The sequence below is a fragment of the Rousettus aegyptiacus genome, unplaced genomic scaffold (assembly GCF_014176215.1).
Source record: "Rousettus aegyptiacus isolate mRouAeg1 unplaced genomic scaffold, mRouAeg1.p scaffold_m13_p_15, whole genome shotgun sequence".
In the NCBI taxonomy this organism is placed as follows: Eukaryota; Metazoa; Chordata; class Mammalia; order Chiroptera; family Pteropodidae; genus Rousettus; species Rousettus aegyptiacus.
Window position 1 is genome coordinate 58,892,949 of NW_023416290.1, and position 23,969 is coordinate 58,916,917.

The 23,969-nt window shown below is 56.5% G+C and overlaps 1 protein-coding gene across 25 annotated transcripts in view; it reads right to left on the reverse strand.

The window, feature by feature from the left end:
* The window catches only part of PTK2 (protein tyrosine kinase 2), a 131,386-nt gene that overhangs the window by 17,421 nt on the left and 89,996 nt on the right, over positions 1–23,969 (reverse strand). For 23 of the 25 annotated variants that reach the window (XM_036233092.1, XM_016133577.2, XM_036233087.1 and 20 more), the window contains 7 exons: positions 21,699–21,783; positions 20,493–20,593; positions 18,796–18,911; positions 17,848–17,948; positions 16,563–16,652; positions 13,769–13,973; positions 2,362–2,473 (listed from right to left, as the gene is read on the reverse strand). In XM_036233092.1, coding sequence (XP_036088985.1) covers positions 2,362–2,473; positions 13,769–13,973; positions 16,563–16,652; positions 17,848–17,948; positions 18,796–18,911; positions 20,493–20,593; positions 21,699–21,783 — 810 coding nt within the window. Of the gene's footprint in view, positions 1–2,361; positions 2,474–2,960; positions 3,944–4,287; positions 7,838–13,768; positions 13,974–16,562; positions 16,653–17,847; positions 17,949–18,795; positions 18,912–20,492; positions 20,594–21,698; positions 21,784–23,969 lie in introns of those variants that run through there. The other 2 variants (XM_036233094.1, XM_036233093.1) reach the window with 2 other exon arrangements.

Here is a 23,969-nt window from a genome sequence, read left to right on the forward strand (position 1 = left end):
TCCGGACGACATCCTACGGGGACTTAAATAAAGGGCAGCAAGTGATAACACCGGAAAGGTTCTATGTCAGAATGAAAACAACGGCACAAAGATGAAAACCAAACGACTTTGCGAAGAACAGCACAAAACCACGCCCTGCAGCCAAGAAGCCCGGACGCACTGCGAGCCGTCCCCTGCATCCCCCGCAAACGGGAACCGGGCGCAGCGGTCCAGGCCCGGGCTCTGCAGCGGATGGCCAGCGTGTGTGACAGGGCACTTCACCTCCCCGTGCCCGCGTGTTCTCCCTGAACGAGTGGGGACAGGGCTGTCAGGTTCCCCCATGAGAACGGCTTCCATGTGAGCCCCGAAAGTGTTGCCTGCCACTAACTGCTACGACTTAGCAAGGACCTTACATCTCCCCACAGACAGACGCTTAGGTTTTCCCAAAGCAAACCGCGGAGTGGAGGGGGCTCCTGCGACATCCTCCCGGGTGAGGAGGCAGAGAGAGGGCACGCTGACGTGTCCCAAACATGTGGCGGGTGGCGCCGCCCCGGCAGGCGTCGAGGGTGTCTGAGAGGCCGCATCCGACGGCCACTGTGGCGGGCCCTGGGCTGGTGGCGGGCACAGGAGACGGCCCGGTCCGCAGCAGGGTCTCTCCCAGCAGCGTGCGGGGAGGCCGGCAGCGAAGCCCTGTGATCGGAACGCAGAGCCAGCTCCGAGGGACCCGGGGCGCACACCGAGTCTGCAGCTTATCAGACACCGGACTTTCCAGAAGAGCATCCTGCGCATACGGACGGGCGGTTTCACTTTGTTTGGTTTAATTTTACCAAGATGTGTTGCCATTCTAGAAAACCCTGTCGCACCTACTCTCTAACTTATTTTCAGGACCCCTTTATACTCCAAAAAATAACTGCTGACCTCAAGCGCTTTCGTGGGTCTGGAATACATCTACCAATATTTATATTATTAGAAATTAAAATAGGTGTTTAAAAATAAACTAATTACATGTTTTAAAAAATACTGTTGTTCAAACGCCCCCAAAAGGCTACGATCGACAGAGGTGGCGCCCCTGCACGGCGCGACTCCCCAGGCCTGCGGGGCGCACGCTCACGTCCGCCCCTGCGGCCAGCGGCCTGACACGCCCGGCCGCGGGGCACAGGGCTCCGGCCTCACGCAGCTGCGCGGCTGGACAGGGCCTCACGGCACAAGTGTGTGTGTGTTACTTTTTGACACCACGACCCAAATCAAGAGGCTGTGGCTCTCGGCGGCGACTGCCACAGGGAAGCCGGGGCCGCGGCGCGCCGCTCTGCCGAGGTCCAGCCCGTCCTGGGCCGTGAAGGGCCCGCGTCCGCCCGCGTGGGACTCAGCCTCCTGCGTTACTCGGGGAGCATGGGTCACCGGTCACACCGACCTTCCCAGTGTTGACACGCTTCGGTACACAATGTTAACGTCACCCTGCACTCATCTGAAAAGTCTCAACCATCAAGGTCACGGGGATGGATGTGAGTTTCTCAATATTTACATTTTTGCTGGAAAATTCAAATTTTGTCACTGGTGGCAAACACCACTGGCCGTTTTCCTTGACGGGACAGTCTCGCTTCCTTCCTGAGCAGCCGGCTGCCAGACGCCGGCTCGAACCGCCGCAGTGTCGTGAGCTCCTCTTCCAGGAAGCGGCAGCCGGGCTTCCATTAAACGTGGATTTACTACTTACTTTTTATTACTGTGAGAATCTGAGGCCTGAGGCCTGAGGCGGAGCCGAGGCGGTGATGCGGGCACTGGGAGCGGCTGCAGACGCAGGAGAGGCTTCGCTCGTGGGCCCGCCGCCCCCTCCTGCCCCGCGGCCTGGTTCCTGACAGGCCAGGGACCAGTGTCGGTCCAAGGCCTGGGGGTTGGGGACCCCCGACCGAAGGGGAGTGTCGAAGGGCCAACTACGTCCCAGTCCCCGGCACAGCACAGCCGGGCAGCAGGGGAAGACTGGGGTGGTCTGCTGGCCGGAAGAGTGAAGGTCAAGGCTGTGCAGCAAGGGGGCGGGCGAGGCCAGAGCACGGCTCAGGAAGGCCCACGCCAACACCCCGGCCAGGGCCACAGGCACAAGTTTCTCAATAAAACCAAACCAAACCCAAAGGAACACGGTCAGGTGGACTTTGACCCACTTTAAAATAAAGCAAATGTGGAGGGGATTGGGGGGGCGGACCAGGAAGGGCAATTTGAGGTTGAAGCGAATCCAATCACCCTCGGATCAGAACAGGTGAAATGCAAATTAGGAAAACAAGTGCTCAGGAGGGCCCCGCAGAGAAGCAGCGGACAAAGTGGAGTCTGACAGCGGCTGCTTTTAGCGTGACCCGTACTTGCTCCCCCAACCCCAGCCGGGGCCCCCGCTACCTTGGGCGGTGCCTCGTCGGGCCCTCCAGAGTCCCAGGACACCGCGACCTGTCTTCGGGACTCCATCCGCATGCGCTCCTCCTGCTGAGCCTTCTCCTCCTCCAGGATCGTGCTAGAGAGAGAGCACAGGGCGTGAGGGGGCAGCGCACACACGGCCCGCCCGGCCCGGCCCGGCAGCGCCCGCGGGCTGCCGGCTGCGACCACAGTCAAGAACGGAGCGAGGGTCCGCTGTCTGACCCGCCACGAAACGACTCGGAACGGCCTGGGCCCAAGAGGCACGCCCCGCCGCGGCATGGCCCCAGGCGAGAGGCCAGCTGGGCAGACAAGGGCGCGAGGGGGACGGCGAGGCGGAATGCTGCACGCCCACTCGGAGCGGGACAGACGCACCGGCACTGCGTCGAGCACAGACGCGTCGCAGGGCGGTGTGCAGGCGAACGCGGCCCCCCCACGACGGGACGCCACGCACCGTGGGCAGGCAGGCTCCCGGAACTGCGCGCTGCGGCCCCCCTCTGTTCTGCTCGAGCAGGACTTTCCTCCCCAGGAGAACGAGGCGACACGCCGCCCTCCCTGGGGGGCGCTCGGCGGGGCACGATACTCACCGCCGCTGCGCCGGGGCCGCCTGCCGCCCCCACGGCCCGTGGTGTCTCAGTCCCGGCCGCATGCCGGCACAGACGCTGCCCCGAGGGCGGCCGGCGCGAGCCCCCGCTCAGTGCCCATTCCACTTGGCTCCCTGCGGCTCCACGGGGGGCCGGTCCCGGGGACCCTCGTCCCCACTGTGGCCCCGCAGCTCCCTCCCGCACGCCCGCCGCTCGCCGTCCTAATAATGCGGCTCATTCAGCAGAGCCTCCCGGCGGAGCGCGGCGCACAGCCACCCGGGATTACTCATGAGAGTGAGGTCAGCCGCCCCGGACCCCTCCAATTTGGGAACGCGCTCGACTGCTGCGAGCGGACATTCCTGCCCGGCGAGACTGGGGCGGGCCGTTCACACAGCCCGACTCACGCAACCGCCCTCCGAGTCAGGAAACGCAGACAAGACTCCCTTCTCGGCCGCCCTGAGTCAGCAAGCCCTCACTACAGATGGCAGGCGGCTTTTTTTTTTTTTTTTTTAAAGGAGAGGGAACGTTTCCTCCATGATCACATGAGAAAAGCTTGCAGTCAAAAGGCTCCACTCCCTTCCTGGAAGCACGACCTTGGTTTTCTCCCAGCTCCAGCTGGATGATCGCGACCGAGAAAGCGACGTGAAACCTTTGCGCTGGAGCCGGCTCACACGCCCCGGCAGCGTCCGCGCGCCTGTCCCGTGCCCCGCGAGGCCGAGGGCTGCCACCTGACGGCCTGTCCTCACACGCCCGGGACAGGACCGGTCCTGGGTCACATCACGCGTCAACGCTGACGGCGGACAGATGAGCAAAGCCACAGTCGGCGACTGCACCCACTGGCCGGCGACGAGCCCGTCTGGCCCGTCGCCCAGCTTCCTGCACTCAGCGGGGAAAGGCTGCGGAGCAGGAGTCCAGCCCGGGACCACGGGCCCAATTACCTGCCCCACGGACCTTGAGTCAAATCTTCCGAAAATTTTATAGTTTCAAACCATAAAAATCAAACAAAAAATAATTGCCTTTTTTTCCCAACTTCTTCAAATAATGAAAATCCAGGCAGCTGAGAAGGCCGAGCGTGACACAGCCCTAAAGGCGAGGAAGCCCCCGTTTATCCCCAGCCCCCCGAGGCAATACATCGCACACGCGCTGCCTTGTGAAATGGGCCACCCCGATCCTAAGGCGGCTGTTCCCCACAGAATCCTCTCCGAATGGGTCCCACGAGGTCCCTGGCCACACGGAGAGCCTCCCGGCCCCGTCCGCCCACGCCCGCCCACCGAGCCCCTGAACTTCCTGTCTGAAGCGCTCGCTCTGGCCGTCCGTCACGCGCCACCACCTATGCCATTTCTCTGCTTAACGGGATCTGGGTCGCGAGCTTCCCAGGCGCATCAGACTTGGCTCCGACTTCCCGTCGGCTGCACAGCATCTGCATGCGACGGGGACGTCCACGCTCTGCCACGGAAGCGCCAGGCTCATCTCTCAAAGAGCACAGCGAGGGCCGGGCAGCGAGAGCACACGCCGCTGGGAAGGCAGAGCTGACCGCTCGAAGTAGCCCGGGCACGAACAGCTCGGTGGGCTCTGCTTTCACGGCGGGAAGGCCGCCCCGCGCCCGGAGCCGAGGGTGCACGGGAGGACGTTTCTGACTTTCCCCTTCCCAGTTGCTCGAGAACCAAGACCAGTGAGACAGGACGTGTGGAGTGCCACGGAGGTCAGATGCAAACATATTTTCCCAAACTACAGATATTTTTAGAAGCGATGTATTCCACTTGAAAGCCTGCAGCTGCCCGCTGTGAGCTGGCAACGAGCCCTCATGTTCCTTCCTGGGATGGTGGTTTCTAAGTCTCGAACTTGCAAGCAGATGAAATAACAAAAGCTCAGACTTTCCACGAAACAAACAGAACATGCAAGATCACGTCTTTATCTACAAATCCGATCTAGGGAGAAGCCTGAAGAGGAGAAAAAGATACTTCGTTCAATTCTAGATTCATTTTTCACTCCCCTTGCTTTAAGAGAAAAAGTCATCAAAGAGACCAATTCAGAGTAAAAGGCCATCGGCAGTTGGAAGGGTCGCTCTGCTTGCCTGTCCCTGGCCCGCAGCGCTCCCCGAAACCTGGCCTCACAGCCTCTGCGAGCTGGGATGGAGAAGTCTTATCACATTTCCGTTCAGAGCAACAAAATGTGACCTCACTCCTGAGGTATTTTCATGGAGAGCCAGAAAGCGGCCTGATGGGCCCCTTGACTCCGGTACTGAGCTAAGACACAAACATGAGTCTCCAGCACCAACGGGGGTGAGAGCGGAAAAGGGCCATCGGCCCGAGCAGCTGAGAAGCCCGCGGAGCAGGCCCAGGGGGCAGGGCACGGCTCGGGGCTGCGTCTCCACTGGGGCGGGCGGCACAGGCAGCCTGGCCTATTTCCACTTGTCAGACATTCATAAACGGAACACCGCCTGTCCTTTCTGCTATTGGGTGGGAACATTAAATATGTGGGAAAAAAACAACAGTAAAACCTTAAGTAAATGTAACTCAGTTCTGCACTGTTACCTGCGTTGTACACTACCAAGGAAAACAGAGTTTTTAAGTCCATTCCATTCTTGTAGCATCTTTCCTGAGTGACCATGCTACTATTCTTTTCTTTGAAACTAAAAACATTTCTTCTTTAAATATAAGAAATACTCTTTGCCCAAATAACTGTTTTTTAAAAAGGTGGACCTTCGATCACCTAAACATAATAATTTCATGGTGACATCACGAAATTTGCTTTGGATATAAAATCATCTGAGTTTGTAGCTACTTAGACTAATCTGAAAGATATCCACAGAAATAGCAGCAAGAAATTGGAAGGAAAAAAAGCCAAGAGGGAAATGGCTTGTTTTGGCAAGTTCATGGGAATACCAGTTTTGAAACACGATCTCTTATAATTACCCCAACATTGCCTCACCACAAAGGAATGGAACTGACCTTTTAACAACAATAAAAAAATCCCCTGGTGTCTCTGCAGAAACCAGGGCTGGAGACTTGAGACGAAACGGGGGGGGGGGGCGTGTGTGTCAGGGTCCGGCCCCTCGGCCCGATGTCACAGCGGAATGTCACGGCCGAGGTCCCGGCCTCAGGCCTCTGCTGCTTCTCCCACAGGCAGGCGTCTGGCTTCACGAGTGCACGGAAACCGCATTTCTCTCTTATTACATCTCTAAACCTGTAGGACATCAGGCCCTTCTGTTCGGTTGTGGTGTTACCCATCTCAGAGTTATTAATAAAAAAATGATTTCTACAAAACGTTACTTTAAAATGGTGACCTCGCTGTATTTCTGGCAAGTTCAAGTAGCTTCTTTGTGACCAGCCCTCCAGCACATAGCACTTTTGGACTATGGACTTCAGAAGTAGCTGTGTGGGAGCCGGGGGACAACCCAAAGCTTCCAGATTCCGGGGGAGCGGGCTCTAGAGGAGGGGACTGGTGCAGAGTGAGGTCCCACATTCTAATGGCCGTGAGCCAGAAGCAGACCCCAGTCTTACTGGTTTGAAGAACCGGATGACTGTCGGGGCCCCCACGGCTGCTGGGAAGTGAGAGAGGAAAGCCCACGAAGAAGAAGAGAGCCCGGGAGCACACACTCCGCCCACATCTCCGGCTGACCACGAAGCCACGCACAGGGAGGCAGGCGCCCAGCAGCCGCCTCAGGCCGAGAACCGCAAGGTGACGCGGCCCGCAGCACGGAGCGAGTCTGTAATCCGAGACCAGCCAAGCTGACTACCTGTTAAAACCAACCAGCCAACCAACCCACCACTCTTCAGAGAATAACTGAATAAAGAGTCACAATGTCCAGGACGATGTAAATTACCTGATACACACGCACACGCATGCACACGCATGCACACACATGGCCCGTTCTCAAGAGGAAAACAAATCTAAAGGAGGCTGACTCCAAAGATGACTCGGAAGCTGGAATGAGCAGGCAAGGACTTTAAAGAGGACATCAAGAAAAACTTGTTCGTAATTAATGAAAAGATAGGAAATATCGACAGAAATAAAAACTGCAAAAAATGAGCCAAATGAAAATTCTGTAATGAAAGATACCACGTCTGAAATCAAAGCCCCACAGGATCGGGGGATGGGTAGGATGAAGATGACAGAGGAGACAGGGAACTTGACATAAATCAGTAAAAATTACCCGATCTGAAGGATCTAGAGAAAAAAGACTGGGGTGGAGGGGAGGAAACGAACGGCGGCCTCTGGGGCCTGCCGGGCCCCACCGAAAGGCTCACCACGCACAAACGGGAGTGTCAGAAGCGAGAAAACGGAGCAGGCAAAATACCTGAACACACCATGGTCGCGGACACATGCGTTCGGATTCAAGAGGTTCGGTGAACCCCAAGTATGATCGATACAAAAATCGTACCCAAGCACATGCTACTTAAACTGCTGAAATCCAAAGGAAAAGAGAAAGTCGTGGAAGCAGCCAAAAAAGGACAAACTACGTGGAAGGGAACTACGGAGTGGAAGGCCGGGGAGCTCTCCCGAGAAGTAACGGAGGTCGGAGGTTACTGCGAGAACAGCATCAAAGCACTAACGGGAAAAAAGGCTGTCAACTTAGAATTCTGTATTTAGTAAACACAATCCTTTTCCCTGAAAAAACAAATTTTTCAGATTGAAAACCACCCAAAACGGACGGAGTGCACGACAGACCTGCCCCACGAGCAGCGGGAGGCCGAGGGGAGGGCGGCCCTGGGGAAGAGCACGGTGCGGGGTGAGTGCAAAGACTTCCCTTCCTTTCCTTAAAATGCTGTTTAAAACCCAAAACGCAGTCGCGTGTTGTGAGGTTACTAACACTTACGGACGTAAGCAGCGCGTGTGCCATCTAGAGCAGCGGCCCCCAACCTTCGTGGCCCCAGGGACCGGCGCCCCTGTGAGAATCTGGTGCCTGCCGGTCTGAGGCGGAGCCGAGCGGTGACGCCGGTGCTGGGAGCGGCTACAGATCAGACGAGGCTCAGCTCGCTGGCCACCTCCCCCCCCGCCCCGCCCCCGCCGTGCGGCCTGGTTCCTGACAGGCCAGGGCCGGTACCAGTCCCGGTCCACGGCCCGGGGGTGGGGGCCCGAGGCGCTGCGCGGCCTCCACGTGTGCAGTAGATGAAGACCCAGGTCAACCATAAGAACACAATGCGAAGGGTGCTGCCGAGAGGCAAATACGGGGTTCAGAGGACAGAGAGGTGTGGGGGACCTGCTGCTGGCTTCCACGTGCCAACCTTCTCCGCCGAGAGCCGAGACACGGGCCCCGGGACACGGGCCGTGGGGCCCCCTCCACTGGTTCCTGCCGCTGGGTACCCCGACGGGGCGGAGCGCCGCGGGGCCTCTGCGTGGAACGGCCGGTACCACTGCGCGTGACCAGTGGCTGCGGAGCCGGCCGCGGCGATGCGTGGGAAAGCGACGTGAGGGCGGACTTTATAAACGAAACGCAAGCTTGTCTCACTGCAAACCTGTGGACGCCACACGAGATCGAACCGAACCGTGGAGGAGTAACTGTGCTCGCCAAGCTCCCCTCGCTGCGTGGCTGAGTCACGACAGTGAGAACGACCCTCCGATGAGGCCCAGCGGAGACGTGATTTCGGTGCAAATAATTTAAATATTACATCACATTCCCATTAAATGTAGATTTACTACTTACTTTTTATTACCAGGAAGGCTAAAGATAAAAACGACCAACCAAGAAACAAACCAAAAAACCCCTTAAAGTTCAGACGCCAGGGACATTCTGAGATGAGCGTGGGGACGAGTGGGAAAGATCTTCTAGACACCGTCGTGACCCAACAGGACAGCGATGAGAAGGGAGATGCTGCTACGGTGACTAAGGAGGACTTTACGCTCCACCTCTGAAAGGGATTTTGGAAGCAAATACAAAACCACTTACAAAAGCGCACGGTGAAGAAGCACAAGGAACCTTGCCTCATCGACCAAACCTAGAGCTTTTACTTCAGAGTTCACATTTTAGGGTAAGTAAGTGAAGAATCAAAAACTTGTATAAGATGCTTTTCACAGATTAAAAATGATAAATCCATGTCTCTATCAAATGTCAAAAAGATATGCTTTGCATTTCGGGATCTGTAATAACGGCAAACACTTTTAATTCGATCAGCAGTTTAAAAGGTAACTGATACTCTTTCTGTACCCTAAGACCCCCAGGTCCCCTCTGGGCCTTCAGGAAAAGCGTTGTGTCACCACGGCCCCTGGAGCCGCAGCACAGCAGGAGCCATGTCCAGTTGGAGGATTCCAGGTGACTTCATTTAATCCTGAAAACTAGAGTGCAGAAGCCACCTGCCCGAGGCCACGTGACCTTTTCAAACTTCTTTTTAAACTCCAACCTTCATAATACAAAATACCTAACTCTAAACACCAGGCTAAATTCCTCCAAAGTCAAGTGCTCTCTGCGTGTTACACACACACACACACACACACACACACACACACCCATGTACTCTACAGGTGTTGCTGGCTTGAACTGGCAGCCTCACAGATCAACTGAAACAGTCTGTGTCTTGCGATACTTTGTAACTTCACTTGGGTATAATGATATTAAGAGGTTAATATAAAAAGAAAAGGTAATAAATATGAGGCTACAACCACTCCAAGCTAAGTCATGACCCTGACCGAAGAGATCAAAGGTCAGCTTTGTATAAGGTTAACAGCAAACATGACACGATTATACACACAACACATACATAGCCGCCTCTGCAGCTCACTGGGGTGCTCAAGCGACAAGCGGCCCGACAGCCCGGCGGGAAGGATCAAAGCCCCACCCGCAGCGGAGTGTGCAAACCGCGTGCGCCCCCCACGGACGACGCACATGGCCCCCGGGGCGCGGGGGACCTCGCACAGCACGCCGGGAAAGCAGGGGCTGAACGACGCCGGGGCGGGGGCCTCGGCCTGGTAGGGCGCCGCGGCCCGTGCTTCCCCTGGGCTGGGGGGCAGCGGGCTTTCGGGGTGCCTCAGCGCAGCTTTCCTGTTCTGGGTGCTGGCGACATGCGTGTGCCCACGCCGCGAAAACAAGATGAGCCGTCCACCTCCTGGTATGTTTGCATGTTCACATCTTTGTCAATAAAACGTTTTAAAAAGTATACAACTGAAACCGGCATGTTATTGTATGCCAACTACAATTGAAAAAAAAACTCACTAAATTGTACAGTGTAAAAATATAAGCAACTGATTGTCTATTACATCACAATAAAGCTGGGAAAAAGTTTAAAAAACATAAAAATCATGGTATGAAAATTTTAATTGATCATTTTTTCATTGCTTTCATTTTTCTGAAAAGGATTAAGAAGCTACACATTAACTTAAGACGCTTCCCTAAACTGACATAAAACTGACAGATTTTTTTTATAATGGCGCGAGTCAAGCAGGGCACTGCTGGGGGGCAGCACGTTGGAACGTGGGCCCAGAGGCAAGTACCGAAGCCGGTCGTTGGTGTCCTTGGCAAGGTGTCAGTCAAAGAATTAACGGAGTTAAACGGCCACGAAACGACTTCTTCGTTCAAAAAATAGTTACTGTACTCTTATAACCTGTCAGTCACACAGGACGGAAAGGCCAGAGCACACAGATTAAGAGAAATTGCTCCGACGAAGAAGGTTTCGCCCTTGCAGGTAGGCTAATCTCATTCCGTTTCTCAGTGGATTCGCATCTATGAATGAGAGCAGGCGCAAGGAGGACAGACTCTGAGTCGCTGAGAGCAACCTGTGAAAGTATGACTCAAGCACGTCACGCCTTTGTCTAACAAGAGTCATCCTGAGAGTCGCCTCTCTCCCATTTATAATAGAGTAAAAAGCATACGGCCAAAGACGAGTGGAATCCCACAGCAATGAGTCTATCTGCAAAATTTTCTTTTAAGGTAGACAAGGAGAGTGAGATTTGGGAAACATTTTTAACTGCCCTGAAGTAAGGACTATCCAAAACTTATTACTTTGTTAACATCTCGGATATAGTTAAAATTCTGAAAACCTCAAAAGAACGCATTTAATTACGTGATACACTGTTACATATAAGTGATCTGGCAATTATATTATAGCTAAGTTTTATTGATCTATTCGGTAGCCACATTAGACATATTTGAATGCAAAGTTAAACTCCTTTTCTGACTAAATCAAGGCTCGTGACCTATGCCAATGGAGCACAAGAAGATATACATAAATTACAGTCTGGGTACATTATATTACGTATACGTATATAAGTGTGTATAGGTATATGTATAGAAGTAATTATATTTAGTTGTAAATATTCATCGTGGATAGTTTCGGGAGCTAATTCCCCCTAAAGGAGCGGGCTTCGGTTAACGTTACGGTTAGCGCACACGCACTAAGCCGCGGGTTCAGTGGCTCCCCGACCCCTGACTGGGTCCGGGCTCCTGGCCCGGAGGTGCGGCGACACCGAGGTGAGTATGACGATCCCTGTCCTCAAGGAGCTTCAGTCTAGTAGGGGATGAGACATACTAGACTGTGAGCTCCTCGAGGGCAGGAAAAGTGTTCTGGTCACCCTGCCCGTGACCAGCGCCAGGCCCGGCTAGTGTGGCGCACGCCGTGTTTGGGGCACCGAGCACGGGACGCAGCCAGGCGTGGCAGTGTGGGGCGACGGGGCAAGAGCGAGTGCTCTGGAGGCCCTGAGGGCGGAGGCCAGTCGGCTGGGAAGCCAGGAAGAGCCAGGGCGGGAAGAGGCAGAGTGAGATGGGCAGGGCTTCGAGCGCTGCGAGAGAAGATGCTCCAGGCCGAGCGGGGGCGTCGCTGGGCCAGTGCGAGAAGGAGATGGACAGACGCCGTCCGGCCACGACGGAGGGACCCCTCACTGCTACTCCGGAAGCGCCCACCTGATGCGGGGAGCAGCAGGCACCCCCAAGCCCGCACGGAGTGAGGGGGCTGCTCTTCCTGGGCCACGGTCCAGGGAGATCGACTCACGAGTCGTGCCGGACAGGGACAGACGGGAGGGCAAGCGGGAGGAGGTCTGCGGACACTGCGGTCAGGCCTGTCCGGCAGTCAGCTGAGTCCGAGATGGTGACGAAGACAAAGTCACCACTGTCACCCGCAGCAGGAGAGGGCGAGAGCTGGCCGCGCGGACAAACGTGATGTCCGGCCGCAGTTTAAAAGGCCGAGCAAAGGGCAGGGCAGGAGCGGACGGCAGACGGAGGCGAGCAGCAGAGCCTCAGCGGCCGGAGAGCCAGGCGGCCGAGAAGGGAAGGCGGGCCCGTGCCGCAGCGATGGCGGAGGAGCAGCGGCCCAGGGCCGAGGTGCCGCGGAGGCCGGGGGAGGCACTCGGAATGAGAGACGGGGCAAGTTTCAAGGACAGAAGCTGCCACATTGTGAGGAAAGATCAAAGAGGAACAAAAAATAATTATGTTCTTGTGTAAGAACAGATGAGATTTTTGCTAAAAGAATGCTGGCTAGAATTGCTGAAGACCTACCCCGTGACATAAAGAGCCGACCTGCTCTGTGTGGCCCTAGAAAACAGGACTTGGGCGGGTGCCCGTGACGGGCGGGAGCAGCCAGCCCTCCCTGGGGCGCACCTCTCACTGCATCAGTAACGCGGGACCTAAGTTCTGGGGCAGGACTATGTGCCATTCGCTACTGAACCTCCTGAACGCAGCTTGGCACAAAGCCACCGAGCCAACGGCGCTGACAGGATCCACCTCCTGTGTTTCCGCCCGCCGGCCTGATTTCTTCCCTGGCGGTCTGCCCGGTCAGTGCCCGGCCAGGAGCCTCGCCCAGCGGGTCGAGCTGCTGGAGAGATGGCGAGGCCGCAGGAAGTTTAGAGAGAGCTCGAGCACTAGGGGGAAAGACTGGGACAGATGAGCTCAGGGTCTCCTGGACCCTAATGTTTGGTAATTTTTATGAACAAAAGGCTGAAGTATAGCAAATAGAACAAAAACAATTTCACATGAAATCAGGGAAGGACCCCAAATATAAAAACAGGCGACTCACAAGCCAAGGCGTTGGCTGGTGGGTTATGTAACTGAGCTCCCTGCACACACACGCGTGTTATATGAAATGATCTTGTTTAGTGGAGTGTTAAATCTCAATCTAGACTTTAACTCAACTGACTTCGACAACCGCTTACTGAGCACCTGTCAGGGGCCTGGTCCTGAGCTCTGCGCCGGGGCCACAGAAACGAGAAGGCGCAGCGGGGCGCACGGCGGGCGGAGCCTGGCTGGGGACAGAGACGGCAGACGAGGGAGCCTCTGGGCCAGCCGGCGGGGCTGACCCCGCGCAGACCGAGGGCTCAGTGCCCGAGAAGCCCCTGTGGGTGCCCTCCAGGGAGCTGGGAGCTGACAGTGCCTGGCACAGAGGACGGGCCACAAGGTGGCGGGCAGCGTGGCTGTCCCCCTGGAGGCAGGGCCGACTAGGGAGGGCTCCTGCAGGAGGTAGCGTCTCAGCTGGATCCTAAAGACTGAGCTGAGCAGGCTCGGCAGGAGTCAAGGGCACCTCTGAGACGGAACACAGCCCGCGGAAGACGGCGAGCTGCGCTGGGAGGACCGGAAGTGGTCGCGGGGGCCGCAGCGAGAATGCAGGGCTCGTGCAAGCTGACGGGAGACGACGCACGGGTCACACGCCTACGGCTCTTGTGGGCCACGCTGCGTCGGTTGGAAGTTAGGGCCGAGAGATCTGATCGTGATTTGACGTTTGCTGAGACTTTAGGACACACTCTACTTAAGACTCTAGAAAGGCAGAGATAAACGCAACCCTATTTGAAAAGGCGATCCTGTTCGCCCCTGAACTAGGTCGGCCTCGGACGCACCGGTAAGCGACCCCGGGATGCCGCCCACGCCCGGCCCGCCCGCCCCCGACTCCCACCTGAGCTGGGCTTTGAGCTCGGTGAACCGGGGCCGCCGGCTGGGGTCGTAGGCCCAGCACTTCGTCATGAGGCTGTAGAGCGTGGGGGGGCAGTTCGGAGGCATCGGGAGGCGCTCGCCGTTCTCGATCCGGCCGATCACGTCGTTGTTCTTCACGCCCTGGAAAGGCTTCACGCCGTGCATCAGGATCTCCCACATGCACACGCCTGGGGAACGGTGAACACAGACAGCGCGCTTAGCGGGGGCAGCCGCCGGGCGGCTCTGGGCGATCGGCTGCGCGACGCAGCGTTCGAGGACCTCTCACGCGCCGCGAACGGCCGCCCTCGCCTGCCGTCGCGTGGCCACTGGCATGCGAAGCTTTCGAAGGGAAACGTCATTTTTCTAAGAGGCTTACTTCTCCAAAAATCCTGTGTTGGAGAACGGCCCAGCCGCTCTCGGGGCCCTTCCTGGCTTAATGGACCAGTTCGAAACGAGCTGCAGGAATTCCAGACTGGACCCCATTTCTGCCCCACCTGCTCGCGACCACAGCAGCTGGCCTGAGGCTCAACAAAGACGACCCCAAAACGTAAGCCGTACGTTTCCAGAACGCTCGGGGCCCTTTAGAGTTGCCCTTCCTGAGCTGGCCGGTCCCGGCCCGGGAGACACACTGGCAGCGCCACCTGGCTGAGCCACTCACTCCTCACCACGTTTCCCACAGGAACGCCCGGGACTTCTCGCCCGAAGTCCATAACCAGCCTCAAACAGTTTACTGCACCGTCTGACCTAGCGACGGGAGCCGCAGCAACGCCGGCCCCCACGGGGGCGGCCTTCTCCTGGCGGCGTCTGACCCCCTTGGCACGTTGGCCCCACCAGAGACCTTGCCACCCGAACAGGCCACGAACGTGCCTCTGCTCGTGGTAACTCCTCTAACTTAACGCCCTTCGATCTTCTTCGCACATTCTCCTCTTTTTAGGGCCGCCTGTGGGCTCCTCTGCGCGTCTCCTGAGCCCCCCGGGCCGACCCCGCCTCTCCTGAGTCTAAGTGCGCGCCCCCAGAGCAGCCGCGGCCTTCCTCCCGCACCCTCAGCCCCAAAACGGTGCGCGCCCCACGGAGGCGAGGCGCACATGCACGTGCAGCGGAATCAGAGCCCGGAACCAGCCCCAAGGGGACAGTGCACGACAGAAAGGTCGCCTTATTTCTGCTCTGCTCACCGAAGGCGTGCGGTTATCGGCACAGACCGGGCACCGCTCTGGGCGACCTCGGTGCACCTCCGGCACTGCTGAGCGGACAGGTGTGGTCCTGAATCCTCACGCCTTATGTTTCTTTAAGTACTGTGTTTATCAACCCTGAGATGCCGCCGTTACGTAAGATACACCATTCTGTTTTATGACCAAAGGGAGGGATGCTGCCACCCAAATTCTGACACAATCCTTTGTTGCATCTTAGAATTATTTTATTCTTACCAAAGAGCTCTCTTAACTCATCCAGAGGAGAAATTATTAGCAGTAGGAACAAAATAGACCAAGTGTTCAAGGCAGCCACCTAAAACATGCCCCCAATTAACACCCAAGGTGAAATGCACTGACTTGCAACACATCCCAGTATCAAAAATGTTAAAATGTAGAAAAACAGGCATCTTAGAATCTCTGAAATCTAGAATTTCCTTGAAAGGATAAGAAAATGCTCTCTGGGTCACACAGCTAACAAATGAGGTCTTGGGACCTGAGGCCACATCAGGCGGTGTCTGGAGCCTACTTCCCGTTCCACTGAAGACGTCCTTCCCGTATCTGGTATCAATGAAGGCACCAACACTAGTTACTAAAGCCCGACAGCAAGTAAACAGAGGAAAGACTAAGAACAGAGACTTGATGCGTATAAAGCTGTTTTTATTTCTAGGAAAAAGGCATGTAAACACACTACCCCTCGGAAGTAGCTTAAAATCTGACGGAAAATGCGCACACGAGACTGTTCAGAGGATCGACGTGAGCGTTATGACAGAGAGAAAGTCAGAAACGCAGAGCAAGGGAGTTTGTGTGTCGGCTTCACAGCAGTGGGCCATCTCCCGTGATCCCGGAGGTGTGGCAGGGAGAACGCCGCCGCCGGAGGAGCGGGCCCAAGGACAGGTGCTCCTGCAGGAAGGCAGGTGGGGGAGGGCACGGCGCCCGCGACGCGAAGGGTCAGCAAGGTCGAAAGGCAGATAAAGCAGTTGGAGGAAGCGCGCGGCGGGCGAGAGCCACGTGTCCGCGCTCGTCGGAAGGGGCTGCAGCGGCTCGCGGGGCAGAGGAGGACGGCGGTGGCCGGCTTGGAGCGAGCGGGACGGGGCAGGCCAGGCATCAAAGAGGCAAAGCCATGGAGGATGCAGGGTCAAACTTTCGAGGCCCGAGACAGAGCGAGGTCAGAGCCCAGAACAGAGGGCTGCAGTGCGACTCGACTCGACTCGGGACACCCCGGGTTTGGGGGGTCACGGAACCGGACGGACAGGTTAACTACTTACAGTCGGTAGAGAGAAAGAGCAAGATGGCAAGGTATCTGCCTGCGAGGGGAGGGGGGAGGGCAGAGGAACAGGAGGGAAGCGCGACGGGAGAGGACTCGGGCAGAGGGCGCCGCGGACGCCCCGCGCGGAAGCCAGCGCACGTGCTGGCTCCACGGCTGGCTCCACGGCTGGCTCCACGGCCGGCGCCCGAAGCCGAGACGCGGACCGACGAAGGGGGCGGGCCGGCACGGGAAGGCAAACCAGCCCGCACACTCCGGAAAGAAAGAATGCTCGGTTTATGCTGCAGAACATATTAAAGAACACGAAACGTCAAAATACTCACCAAACATCCACACATCGCTAGCTGAGGTAAAACGTCGAAAATTGATTGACTCTGGAGCCATCCATTTAATAGGCAATTTTCCTTTGGAAGCTGGAAGATTAATTTTAGAAAGTGAATTTTCCTTGTGATCTGCTGAAGAACCTAACAGTTAGAACTAGCTAAGATTTTTTTAAATAATACAATATAAGCTTTAAATATTTGACCCCTGGGGCTTTCTGCTTCTTTGGGAGAACTAGTTCTCCTTTCCTTGACATCCGGAGGTCTGGGGGAGCGTGGTTACGCCGGGGTGCGGACATAAAACACTGGCGTCCTCGTCTCTCTGGAGAAAGGCGGGGGCAGGGCGGAGAGAGCCCGTCCGCCGGAGGAATCGGCCTGCGGCTTCGCGGCTTCGCAGGCCGGACGCTAACGCACTGGCCGGAAGCCACGCTCTGGAGCTGGCCCGCTAGGACACAGTCCGTTCCCCTCCTCGAACACAGAGCCACTGAGGCCTGGGGACACATGGGCGTGCACACGCATCTCACAGAGGTCGTCTTCAGTCCACAACGACCTCTCCTGGCAGCTTCTCTTTTCTTAGAAACGCGGCGCAGGCGTGTTAAGTGACCTGCCCAAGGCCGCCGCACCAGCAGGTGCCAGGAGGGGGGCCACCTAAACCCGGCCAGCTGTCCCAGAGCCAGAGGCGCCTGCACTGTGCTGATGGGCCGCTCGTCTCCCTCCTCCGGCTAGAAGGGACAGACTTCTCACTGCCCCGCACGTCCACACGAGACCACGAAAGATCGCAAGTACTGATTTGGGGCGTGACAAATGTTAGTGCAGAGGCGAACGAGCTGCAAAGCGAGCGACTCATACCCTCGCTAGACAGTCCTCTGACTGCTGGGTGACGAGCACTGCCCAGGACGGAACAGCCGTCCTCCAGGAGTTCTAATTCTAGAAGGCAGGAGCAGTGTCTCGGGCGTAACGGACATTCTGAATACGAGCCAAGTGCCCTGGAAGCCGAGCGAGTGCAGCCCTAGATACCGAAGGCGTACTCCTATGTCTCTTCCCGGAAGCCCACATTGTGTAATCGAGTATGACCCATCTCGAGTGGATGTGGGGTGGGGTTCGGGCTGCGGTCCCGCTTCTGCGTGTGGATTAGCAACGCTCCAGCACCGGCTGCTGAAAGGCCCGGCCTTCCGCCACCACGCTGACTTTACGCCTATCAACAACCAGCTGAGCATGCGTCTTAAAAACACCTTAAGAAATAAAAAGCACTAAAGAACCCGTCTGCTTATTATTAGCGATTTCTTACCTTTGTAGTAGGTACTGTCTTCCATATAGCGGGACAATCCAAAGTCTCCTAATTTTACACAATCATTTGAGGACACCAGAACATTCCGAGCAGCAATGTCCCTGATAAGGAAGAATTTGGGACAATAAATTTTAACACAAGGCAAACAAATCACAAACTCATCCACATTATATGAAGACATATAGGTACTTTGAAAGACCATTTACATACAGTGCGAACGGGAAACTCATTCTATACCCAAAAAAGATACTTTTATTATTTTACTCCAAATGTATTCCTTGTGGCAGATATTCAGTCACTAACGTGAAAATCAGTATTTTGAATGATGGCAAAGTTTATCACCAAATAATGAAACCGTCATTACCCTTCCTACAACCAAGCGCAGTGCTGACGGACAGGGGCACACGACCACGGTCCGCGACGCACTCTTCCTGAGGGACGTCATTAAGCAGAGGAAAAGGCACCTTCTGAGCGCCTGTGAGTGCGCCTGCCGCTGCAGCCTGTTCTAACGCTGGATGACAAAACTCTCGACACAAACCGGGCCAACAGACCGTAAGGGCTTTTACTTCCAGTCACACTAGAGGCCCAAGTTACAATCGGAAATTCCAAAGAATGCCCTTGGATGTCACTTGTGACGCTATGGGGCGCTTCGAAGTCCTAGGACAATCTCTGTTGCAGGACTGTATGTTCCCTGCTCTAGTGCCACGTACTGGCTCCAGCATCTGTGGCAGGAATACCTGATCTGAGAGCAGCGAGATATTTCCACCCCCTTGTGACAAAGACCCTGTGGATGCACGTGTTAACATGCCATGACACTTCGCTCGGCTGGGACGCACGCGGCGAGACACACCAGCACCGTGTACGGTCGGGCCGGGGTACCAAGGGCCTCCCCCCATTTCTCCACTGCGTACTACGCGGGCGGCTGAGCAGCGGGGCGCCTGGACCCACCTGTGCACGAATCTTTTGCTTTCCAGGTAGGCGAGGGCCGTGCCCAGCTGGTAGGCGTACAGCACCAGCGACGCCAGGCCCAGGCTGTGTTTCCTGACCTGCAGGAACGACCGCAGCTGTGGGCAGCAGCCAGGAGGGAGAGGAGACAGGATTAGTGACAGGGACTCAAAAGCAACATGAAGGAGCCCGGTCAACGCGATGCTGCCTATTTCCCAGCACGGTTTTTCTAAGAACGGCCTTGGTCCTCCCCTAACGATAACACGAAAAAAAAACCTATAACGAATGAAGCACACTAGCTCAGAAATTATGGTTACTCATTCTTTATTTGAAATCCTATTGTAAAATTAGATTCTTCATGACTGCAGACAAATTTCTGGGGAAAAAAATACAGAAAGATCCTTCCAAGGAAAGAACAAAAAGCATACTGTAAAATATTGCTAAATAATAGCAGTTGGAGGACAAAAACATCTGGTTACCATTCGGAGAAGCCCTACACGCAAGCACGGCCAGCTCGCCCCGCTCCAAACCTCACCAGGTCCCAGGCGGATCCGAGGACAGGTGACGAGGACCAAGGAGAGGCAAGAGGCACTGTCCCTCCCAGCCCACGGGGTTTCGGGTACAGGAAGATAAAACCCTCACATGCTGGGCACTTATCCCACCACCCAGGATTAATTCAGCTAAATGCTAACAGAGCAAAGAAAGGCAGAGGAATTTAACACTTAAAAAAAAAAAGAAGAAACATTTAGCAAGTTTTTTAACTCAGGAGAATTAGCAAATTCCTCAAAAGGAAAAAATAATGTAAAAATGAGATAAGCGCTCCATCGCCTCCGGGAAGGTGGCACAGAGGACAGACGCTGGGAAGCCTGAGGCTCCCTCCTCCCTCTGGGGACTGTCACCGCACCAGGAGGAGAAGGCGAGGGCCACTGGGCAGGGCTTTTTGGGAGGGAGGGCTGAGGCCCCCTCGAAGGGGACGAGGACCCAAACTTTGGCTCCTGGTAGCTGGCAACCCCAACACTCATGAACAGCAAGCCCTTGCCTGGCATCCTTTAAAAGGAAGGACCAAGCGTCCCACTCTAGAAGGTTAAGTTACCAAGTTTCGGTACCAGAACACTAAGTCTGATAAGTAGGTGCTGGGCCCAGGCCACCGCCCAGGGTCTGACTCAGCAGGGCTGGGGAGGGGCACAAGGATTTGCATTTCTACCAGGTTTCCAGGTGATTAAAGAGTTAGTTTCTGTACTCTGGAGAAGGCCGGATGAGGAGAGCTGTTCACACTCTTACTCACATTTTAAAAAGAAACTGTGACTAATGTTAGTCTGTCTAAGCCTCCGCACAGTGAATTCTCTAGAAGATTGAGGAACTGTGCAGAGGTAACTAAATTCTGCATTAATTTACCCAAACCCCGTTAACACTGCTCCTCTCATCCTCATATCACTGGGCTGGTTCCTCAGGGAACGGCACGGGCGAGGCCGGCAGCTTGCGGCCCTGACACTCGGCTGAGGGAGCCGCTTGGGAATTTAAGGACGAAGCCGTGATACTCATGTTCTCTGAATCAAAACCCCGAGGCTCTGCGCTCCCTGGACCTCCTTCCCTGAGACGAGGGACACCCGCAGCCCGCGGAGCGCAGACCGCGCGACTGCTCGGCAGGAGCCGGCTGCCCTGGCAGCCGGCCCGCGGGGGCAGGTCCAAGCACGCGGTACCTCTCCGAGTGTGCACAGCTCCATGATGATCCAGACGGGGTTCTCCGTGATGACACCGATCAGCTTCACGATGTGAGGGTGGTCAAACTGACGCATCGTTACTGGGGGGGAACAGTGCCCACGGTTACTCCCCTGTGGGGTGCCAGGCGGGGACGGCTCATGCCGCCTGCTTTCTCGGCCTAAACGCTCTACAGAAATAAACTACCAGAGACAGAAGTCACGGCCAGGCCCTGCCTTGTGCTCGAGCAGAGACACGGGAGCGGGATTAAGCACATAATTACACTTAATTGATGAAATTACAATACGATTTCCTCTCTGACTTGTTAACTTATCAGACTGTCACGTGGTAAATACTTAGGGAAACAGAGCAGATGGTAGTCATTCGATACACAAGGAACGAAGGACACCGAGATTCATTCACACAGCCAACGACCACCGAGCGCCTCTCCCGGGCTACGGGTTAAGCCCCGTGCTGGACACCGGGTCTGAATAGTGAGCAAAACACTGTCCTCGATCCCATGGAACTTAAGCTCCAGGGGGGGAGAGACAATAATAATTTTGGAGCAAGGCACATTTAACTATGAATACTTAAAGAAGGAAAGAACCTGGGCCTTGACAAAGTTCTCTAAGGAGGGATTATTTATGTGGTCCAAGAAGAGGGACAGCCCTGTGAGAGGAAGAAGGGCGTGCGGCCTGAGGGCAGGCAGGAAAGAGCCCTGGGCTCCAAGCAGACAAGATTCCACCCACGGCCCACAGAGACCTCGGCACACTCCTCGGCTCCTCGTGGGAGGTGAGAGCCCAGAGCCCAGAGCCCTGGAGGGGGCGGCTGCGGCAGGGGGAGGGGACTGTCATGCGGTCCTTGCTTCCTCCCTGGCCTGTGAGCACCGCTGGGGGCCGGCAGCACCCGGGCCAGGGCCATCTCTGCGTGTGCCCAGTGCCAGCGTGACGCTTAATGGTACATGGCACCGAAGGATAAAGGGACAGACAGCAAGTCAAGCTACCTTTACACCCCAAACACCGGGGCTTACCTGGGAAAACCTGTAGGCAGACATTGGCCTCGACAAACACAAGTATTAATTTACAAGGCAAGATAAATGTAGTTCTCTCATAAAGTCAAAACGCTCTTTTTCTTCCTCAGAGACAGTTTGGATTTCACTGATGCAAAATCAAATGGAGTTAGTTCCACAGATGTTTCTAGAAACTTACAGGCTTCTTGAAGGAATTTCTCTCTCACGCTGTCCGAGGTACAGTTTTTACATGTTTTAATTGCAACCGCCAAAGCCGGATTCTCCTGTGTTGGGGAAATCACAGAATCACACACACGTGCCAGAAGAGGCCCTCCGTGCGACTCGGCGGCGCGCTCACGGCCGGCTGTCTGCCTGCGCCTCCGTGGCTCTGGACCCGGCAGAACCGGAACTGACCAGCACGGTGAGACCCTGAGCGCGAGAGGAGCATGCCGGGTCTCCGCAGGAAACCCTCTGAACACGGACGTGCGCGCGAAACGCCGCCGGCCACTCGTCCGCCACCGGCTCCACGACCCCGGTGCCGTTCCAGGTGCTGGGGGCACACCGTGAGCGCCCACAGCAACCCCCCCACCCCCTGCCACGCGGGGAACACGGGTCCAGACTGCAAGACACGTCGTTCTGCGGCAGGCGGGCTGGGGCGGCGCTGCCAGCCGGGCCTCCCTCTGCGGTGGGGCGGGGCGCTGAGCTCCTAGGCCACGGTGTCCCCGGGGCCTCCCGGACCCACAGGGGGTGGGTCACCGGCCTGCAGCTGGGCAGGCCCACTCTGCTGCGGGGCTGAGGGACGCAAGCAGATGTCGGGTTGGGGTCTGGGCCCAGGGAAACGGGGGGGCCGCAGAAGCGGAAGATGGAAGCCCCGCTCTGGGCGTGCCAGGTTAGAGCCGCCCGAGCCGCCCAGGCGAGTGGGTGGCAGCACAGTGACCGCGGTCCAGGGTGTCGGGGCTGGAAGGTCTGCAAGCGGCCGGGACGCGGACGCACCGGCCGAGAGCCCCGGACCAGCGGAGCCCGGCTTGGGAGACGGAGGTGCCGGGCCGGCCAGCCGAGCGAGCTCAGGGAGGAGAGGGGAAGCGCGGCGGCCACAGCTGCCCCGCGAGGTGGGGGAACCCCAGCAAACGCGCGTGCTGCGGGGCACGGAAGCCGGTCTCGTCCCGACAGTCCAAACGGGGCGCCGGAGGCCCGCGGGGACAGGCGCCCCGCAAACTCGCACAGCGCCCGGCGCCCGCGAGCGGCTTCCTGCTCATCCCCCCCTCGCCCCGCAACGTCTTCGCCGGGACCACCTGTTTCTCACGTCACGCGTCGTCCCGAGTGTTCGATGAGGTGCGTCGCACTCTGCTGAGGAGCCAGAGAGGCGAGGCGGACGCGAGGGGAGGAGCAGGGGACGGCGCGGGGGCCGCCGCGGGTCCGAGCGCCGCTGCGCCCTCCTCCTTTCCGGCCAGGGTCCCCAGGGGCCGCGACCAAGCAAGGGGACGGGGACGCTGCAGCTCCCGGTGGGAGGAGACGGAGGGCGTGGCTGCCACACGGGTGCGGGGGGCGCTGAGCACGGGGTCCCCTGGGAGGGCGTCTAATCCATCCGCAGTTGGAGGTATCACACTACTGGATATTAAACTACACTACGGGGCTATAGTAATCAAAACAGCATGGTACTGGCATAAAAACAGACACACAGACCAAGAGAACAGAACAGAGCCCAGAAACAAAGCCGTGCCTCAACGATCGCTTAATCTACGACCAAAGGAAGCAAGAACATACAAGGGGGCAAAGGCAGTCTCTTCAACAAACGGCGTTGGTAAAACTGGATAGGTATACGTGCGGAAGCAAAGCTAGACCGTTTCCTCACACTATACACAAAACAAATGCAAAACGGAGTAAAGATTTAAACGCAGGACCCGAAAACACAGGCAGCGAACTCTCTGACATTGCTCTTAGCAACAGTTTTTTGGATATAGCTCCTCGGGCAAAAGACAGATAAGAAAAAATAAACCAACGGGACTACATCGAACTAAAAAGCTTTTGCATAGCCCAGGAAGCCATTAACAAAACGAAAAGACAACCTACTGAATGGGGCGGGATAGTGGCCCACAATGCGTCCAACGAGGGGCTAACGTCCGGCCTACATACAGAACTCACACAGCTTAACACCAAAAACCAAACAGTACAGTTAAAAGACGGGCAGAGGACCTGAACAGACATTTCTCCAAAGAGGACATACAGATGGCCAACAGATATACGAAAAGATGCTAAGCGTCACTTATCATCAGGGAAATGCAAATTAAGACCATGATGAGTCACCACCTCACACCGGTCAGAACGACCAGCATCGATAAGTCAACAAACACCAAGTGCTGGAGAGGACGGGGAGGGCAGGGAGGACAGGGAGGACAGGGAGGACGGGGAGCCCTGTGCGCTGCTGGCGGAAATGTCAACGGGTGCAGCCGCCATGAAACACTGTGGAGGA